Source organism: Nannobrachium achirus, assembly GCF_963921795.1.
Source record: "Nannobrachium achirus genome assembly, chromosome: 8".
Taxonomy (NCBI): Eukaryota; Metazoa; Chordata; class Actinopteri; order Myctophiformes; family Myctophidae; genus Nannobrachium; species Nannobrachium achirus.
This window is the reverse complement of record NC_137817.1, coordinates 26,458,358-26,465,868: the sequence shown is the minus strand read 5'-3', so window position 1 is coordinate 26,465,868 and position 7,511 is coordinate 26,458,358. Positions and strand designations below refer to the sequence as shown.

Below are 7,511 nucleotides of genomic sequence, written 5' to 3'. Positions count from 1 at the left end.
CCCGCCTCCATGAGAAAGCCTGTTGTGTTCCATGTCAGGTCCAATGTCTGCTGATGCCCATCTGGGCAAAACCCTATTTCTGTTGGCGCTCTCACATGAGTCGTTTTCAAAAAGTACACATTTGTCTCTGAGTGCTTTTGAATTTTTCCAGTCAGTCAGCTTCCTTTTGTGACGCTAAAAATAAGCACAACGACCCCATTTAGATGTGTTTACAATGGGATGACTATATGATGACAAAATAACGGGGGGGGAAAAAAAACTCACGCTAATTTCAGAACTTTATTTTGGTTTTATTATAAATAGCAATAATACTGCGCTCGTACACATGACATCGCGTCATATTATTCTGTCAAATAATACAAAACATATAAAGAACAGAAAAAGGGGCATCATAAAAGAAGAAATTCTCTCTAATACAAACAAATAACAAAATAACTGAGTGCTCAGATCAAGGCTTGGATGGCAAGTTGATGCAATCATACAGACTTAATTCTATGCGGAATGATTTTTTATGCAGCAAGGAGATGAATTAAATTATTGTCATACGGTACTGTTCAGAAAATACACAGTAAAATCCTCAGTATTAATGTATCCAATTGTAACACTGAGTATGTACAAATGGAGCCATAAGGGTCACATTTGTAACACACTCAGGATATGTTTTTGTTTTAAAAAAGTGTTACGTTAAAAAGTGAAAGCTCTATTTGGTTGGTAATCATTGATATTGTGTTTGTTCAGTAATAGGAGTCTACTGTCCCTCCAGCTCTTTAGTAAACCGAAATAAATGTTTTCAGTTTGGGATACCGATTTCATCCAATCAGGAGAGAGAACCCCACATAGATCACTTATTAGCTTCGGTTTCTAGGGTTCAATTTGATCTGCACTATGAATTAGTTAATGTATTTATTCATCATTACGAGTTCTCTCCCCTGGCTGGATCAAAATACTATCCAGACCTGAACACGTATTTTCTGTTTACTAATTAGCTGGGAGAGACAGGGAGACACGTGTTACTGAACAAACACTCTGTAGCAATTGCTGCTATGGAAATATTGAGCTATTTAACACTTATTTTAACAAACAAAAATCCCCTATAACCCCTTAACACTGGTGATTTTACTGTGTGCTGAAGATATATCCATGTTGTATACAGAAACCCTTCATTGTTTGTCCTGCTGTTTGCAGAACGGTAACAAAATATAAATCAGTCAATTTTGGCGTTGTCAGTAGCTGACCTCTGCCGTCCCTTCCTTCAGTCTTCACGTAATGACTTTACAGTGAGTGAATACATGCATGGCACGCCCCCCCACCATGCCCGTGTCTTTTGGCTAGAACACTCATATGGGCATTATTTTTCCTGGACCAAAAGGCATCTCAAAAGGCACAGTAAAACCCTCAATGTTAATTTAACAACCTCATCAGAGTTACAAATGGATCGAGCAACACTGAGAGTGCACATGTAATGGGTCCATACAGGAAAGAAAATATATTTCACATACATTTCACGTAGGCCTATACATTTTCACATGCATATAGCCACGGTGTGGTAGGCTACTGAGTTCTCCTACAACGTCAAGTTTGGGCTTACATATACGGTACATTGAAATATATGTGAAATGTATGTATGTATTATGTGTTGTTATCGTGTCCTTTTGATAGTCAGTTTGACTAAAGACACACGATATTGCACTTGTGATCAAGTGGGAGAGAGCCTGAACTGTGATGATCTCAGCGTGTTTCTCGTGTGTCTCTCGTTCGTGACTTGCGACCACAAGCGACTTTCTCTCAGATGGGGGGGGGGGCAGCGTTCTCACCCTTTATCCCACTTTAAGACACGTCTTCACCCCCATCCTCCTCCCCTTCCCCCTCTCATCTGTCACTTTCCCTAAAGTCACCCCTGACCCCCTCAAGTCCTCCCTAAAACTACAAAAGGCTTGGATCCTGCCTCGCTGTCTCAGACATCAATGGAGCAGAGAGAGAAAGAGAGTGAGAAAGAGAGAGAAAGAAAGAGGTAGGGAGAGAGGAAGGAGGGGTGGTGGAAGCTCTCTCTCTCTCTCATACATCGGTGTGTTTCTGATACAATAAGATCAACATGTTCTTTCACTCATTCAACAGGTTTTTTCTTGTGTTTCTGGAATTTCGCTTCATGCGAGGAATGCAGGGGGGAAAAAAACCCATCAAATGAACATGATGTCAAATCATTTCACAGAGCCCTTTTTCCTTCTCCCCTTGTGTAGATACATTCAGAGATACTTGGAATCATTCATATATATACTCATGGTCCTAAGAAATGTAAACATGCTTCCGAGCTTCAGCCCACAGGTGCGGTGAGAGGGATTTTGTTTTTGTTTTGCGAAGCTGACACAAGTCCCACATGTAGATTTTCACCCCCACAGATATAGTGCTATAGGTTCACTGGGTGCCCATGCATGCGGGGTGCCCGTCCTTGGATCCGGAATTATGGTTGACGCACGGCAGGGAGACCGACCGCCCCCACCGCACTCAGGGAATAAATGTACCGACTATAGCATCTGGTCCCAGTCTTCTATGATATCGATTCATCGGCACTTTTAAGTAGATCATTGGATTTGGTCTCATGTTTCGTCTCTCGTTGTCCCTTCTTTGTTGTCCATTTCCAGAACGAGAGAATGTCAAGTCCCTCAGTATGAGAACGTGTCCTGGTAGATGATGGCATTTTTGGTCCGGATTATATAAAGAATCCATCAATGTACACCTCATTCCTCACATGCATGCCCACACGCAAACGCACACACACACACACAGACACACACACACGCACACGCACACGCACACACACACAAACACACACACACACACACACACACCCACACACACACACACACACGTGCACATCCCTCTATTTCCAAGTCCAAATACTTGCATCAGGTGATCTCGGGCCTCAAATAAGGAAGGGCACCTAAGAGAGGATAAAACAGAGTTGTTAAAGTAAGTATTTCCAGTGAAGAAAAAAAGATAAAAAGGAATGGTAAAAGAAATGATATATGGACTGCAATAAATTGGGGGCACATGTCTGACCATGCCATAGCGGTAACACATGGCTCAGTGTTAGCATAGCATGCGCTAACATCATGTAGGGGTGTGAGGTCTTTAGAGTGGTGAGAAGTTTTAATAAACTCGATCATGAAGAGTTAACGGGGACAAAAAAAAAGCATTTATGATCAAACTGTCAAGCATGTTCACAAGATGGTACATGAAAGTATAGAGGGCAGACAGATAGAATACATGTGGATATGTTATATATTATATTGATACGTATAATGAAAAAAAAACTTTTTTGTGCACTAATGTATTTAGAAAAATGCGTCCTTTTAGCACAACTATACTAGGACAGGTGCGTAGGAGCAGGCAATCAGTGCCACAACATTAAAATCTGTTCAAATGTATTTTCAGGTTCCAAAATTTATTGAGTGTGTGTGTGTGTGTGTGTGCGTGCGTGCGTGCGTGTGTGCTGAAATGTACATACGGTATATTATTTCTAATTTGTATTATCACTTTACTTACTTACTTTTATTTTATGTATTTAAAAAAAATGCTGTGTGGGAAATGTCACAGATAAGAATGTAAACAAAACATTGTGTAAATATTGTGGTAAATTATTAAGAGAGTGTGTGTGTGTGTGTGTGTGTGTGTGTGTGTGTGTGTGTGTGTGTGTGTGTGTGTCTGTGTGTGTGTGTGTGTGTGTGTGTGTGTGTGTGTGTGCGTGCACGTGCGTGTGCGTGTGTGTGTGCGTGTGCGTGCCTGCGTGCCTGCGTGTGTGTGTGGGCCGGACTGAGCGCAGAGCTGTAAGCTGGTCAAAAGCTAGTGTCCTGTTCTTCCCAGTCCCCTGACACCAGAGATCACAACCTGGATCGGTGCAGTTCAGTGCTGTTCAGAGGAGCTTCCGTGCTTCCCCAGGTGACCTCGCGCCTCGCACCTGTTTCCAATAGCCATGCTGCCAGAGGCTATTAGGATCCATCCCGCTCCCCTCCCTTCAGAAAAGACCTCTCGTCTATAACTCTAGTCCTAACCACACACTGCCTATCTACTCTACGCACTGATTAATCACATCAAGATGGACCGCTCAGGCCTCTAACCATGTGAACGTGCACACGTGCGTGTGTCAGGGGCGTCAATTTTGGGTATGGCAGGGGTATGCAGCTGCCATACCCTGCATGGGTCCAGGGGGGAAAATAAAAGTTACTTTTAAATATAAATCCATGAATTTCTCTTTGTCTATATCTGCTGGTTATTATGTTGTTAAAGGAGCTATAGTCAACTTTTCATTGTAGGGCCGACACTTTGTTTACATCCTAGTCTATAGACTAGAATGTAAACAAAGTGACAATGGCCAAAATAATTATTTTATCATTATTTTACGCTTTTTGTGGTCATTTTTGAATAGAAACACATATATGAAGCTTATTTCTTTATAAAATATTTTCGAAAAAATATTTTTATTTTAGCATCCGTTTTTCAAGAAAAAGTTGACTATAGCTCCTTTAAATTACAGTAAAATAACTACAGACGCAAAATGTAACAAAATGGTCACTTTAACAAGGTATTATAATTATATTCTCCACACTTTTATTCTCCCCATCTTGACAAGATTGTATATTCCCAGGTTCCGCACGTCAGCTGCACATGCAGGTGCAATGCATTATTGTTAATTGTGGCACGTTTACTAACATGACAAGTTTAGCTGCACTTGAACTATCGTTCCAGGCTGCCATATCCAGCCCAAGAGACCACAAACGGGGGAAAAAATAAAATGTACTTCTTAAAATAAATGTATCATGCCTGTTGCTAAGGTATGGCAACATGACTGGTGTCTTGCGCGCGCGCCTTCGTGCGCGTGCAACCACCAGTCATGTTGCCATACCTTAGCTTTTTCTGAACTGACGCCACTGGCGCGCACACACGTTTTGCACACATTAGAGGTGGTTCCTGTGCGTCGCCCCCCCAGCTCCCAGCTCCTTGTTCTGTCCACAGCGAGATGTTTCGGCGCAATATCTCATTAGACATTTGCAAGCTGTGGAACATTAGGTTAGATACTGTATTCAACTCGATACCAGCCACCCCGCGGTGCCCCGCGCGGGCAGACCCACGCGGGGGCCGCCCTGGGCTTTGAAAGGCCCCCGGTTGCATGAGGGGGTCGCCGCGAGGTCAGTGGATGAATCTGATTGGTCAACCCCTCCCTAATGCACCGCGCGCGGAGTGCGGAGTGAAATTGGAAACGGCGTGCGCTCTAATCACGCGCCGGAGGAAAATGACGTTTGCCGTTCCGAAGTTAGACGGAGGGCTGTTTGAAGTCGGCGGCTCGGCGCTAACCTGGAAGGTAACGGTAATGTGAAGTGAAAAGGCCCTTTCGTAGCCGGACAGCTCCTCTGTCAGGGCAAGTGGTCCACGGGCAGCTATCGGACGGCATTGGGGCTTGGTTCTGTGCTAATATGAACTGACTCGATCGCTAACAGGTGACGTTCCAATGGGCCGCAGCGTGTGCAAGAATAGTTTTATCTCTTGTGGTCGCACAAGCCTAACGATTTAATATAACGGTCTACTGTCTCGTCTTATTACGTCTTATGAGCTAAAGATGATCAGGTTCTTTCTTACAGTATATAAGACGGCTTCTTGAGAGTGATGGCAATAGACAGTCCATTTAAGAAAATGCACAAAGCATGTTCGATCCTGCGAATTATGCGTATATGGCGGGCACACAATATACTTGCACGTGTACGTAGGTGTTTCAGCATGTGCGCGCATGTGTAAATGATCATAAAAATCTTAAGTGTATTGACCTTACTTTGTCCGTACTGGCCGTACTGGTAGGAGGCCACGTGGTCCATGCTGTAGCCTGGGGAGCTGTATGACGCAGGGCAATAGGACTGGGAGCTGGGCAGGGAGGGCAGGGAGGGCATGGAGGGCACACTGGGCAGCCCCTCCAGGCCCTTGATGTGCTCTAAGCGCTGGGTACAGCTGGCAGCCATGCCCGCAGGGGGCTCCAGACCGCCTGTCAGAGGGGAGATGGCGTAGTCACTCTGGGGCTGGTGAGGCACGCCGCCAGGATTCAACAGGCCCATCACCTGAGGAACATGAACACATGGACGGACATGTTGTTAAACATATACTTTTAGCTGTGGTTTTGTGGAAATGGGATCATGTTAAGAATCAGAATGATTGAATATTTGATTTGCATTTTTTAGGCGTTTAAAATGCACACACATTTTCATCATCGGAATGAATCAATATGATTCTGAATTATAAGTCAATAATATGAATCAGGATCAATCAATATGATTCTGAATTGTTAGTACAACAATCAGGATAATTCTGATTCTGAATTGTTAGTGAAATAATCAGAATCAGAATTAGAATCAATCTAACAGATCTTGAAGTATTAGTCAAATATTCAGAATCAGAATCAAACAATCAGATTCTGAGTTGATGTTGGAATCACTGCACATCACTTTTAGGATGCTGTGTAGTTCAATGGGTTTATCGCTGTCACTAAGTTTTAGTGGATAAAATCAGAACATGCTTCGCTGGATCTGCGGAAGGTACAGGTAAGTGTATGATTAAAGTAGTTGATTAGTTTTATGGATTTATGTGCATATGTCTCATATCTGATGTGGATAACACACACACACACACACACACACACACACACACACACACACACACACACACACACACACACACACACACACACACACACAGAGGAAGTTCCCCTGCTGCAGACATCAAACGGCTCCCACCAAGCCCTTCCCAGACACAGGCAGAGATAGCACCAAAGAGGAAGAATTAACCAATTTGTCTGAGACCCACGGCTCCACTTATTCTAAAATTCATCCTCGCCGCCGCTGAGAAAGACCATGGCACAAGATAACGACTTATCTGCAACAAAATATATCCCGGCAAAGATAAAAGCCTGGGCGAGCACAGCAGAGCAGAGCTCAACCTCGGGAGGGATAGACTCGGCAGATGAAGAAATCCACAGGCTCTTGACCTGGTCCTGATTAGCGAGCAGATAATCGAATTTTGGGGTGGGGGGGTGGTGGTGGGGGGGGATATTTCTTGGCCGGCGAAGGACGGAAAGAGCCTTGGGGCAGCGCCTGTCGATGGGGTTCAAAACCGGCCTGATAACAGACACACACACAACCCTACGGTACTAGTACGCACACACACACACAAAGCTCGGCGACTTAAACAAATAAATTCCCGTCATCGAATCGCTGGGTAAACTGTTAATGACGAACGAGATCACTTGCGGCGCTCGTGGACGTCTATGGCTCTAGGTTAACCCGCTACCTCTAAAACGTATCACATCCCTCCACCAACCCCGTGCACACAGTGGAGACCTCAAGTCTCCGATGGCCGTCCTAATGAGAAGCAGGTACGCTGCTCTTTGGGCCCTCTTGGCCCTCTAAGTGACATAATATTCTACATCCACACGCACACATGGTCCCGCTTAAATCATTTCCCAAGCACTGTGA

The 7,511-nt window shown here is 44.2% G+C and overlaps 1 protein-coding gene across 1 annotated transcript in view; it reads right to left on the bottom strand.

Annotated features, from left to right (window-relative positions):
* Positions 1–2,903: 2,903 nt before the first annotated feature.
* The window catches only part of pax3b (paired box 3b), a gene marked incomplete at both ends in the record, with an annotated part of 40,812 nt that continues 36,204 nt past the window's right edge, over positions 2,904–7,511 (bottom strand). The window contains 2 exons of the mRNA XM_080731336.1: positions 2,904–2,938; positions 5,822–6,101. Coding sequence (XP_080587462.1) covers positions 2,904–2,938; positions 5,822–6,101 — 315 coding nt within the window. The remainder of the gene's footprint in view (positions 2,939–5,821; positions 6,102–7,511) is intronic.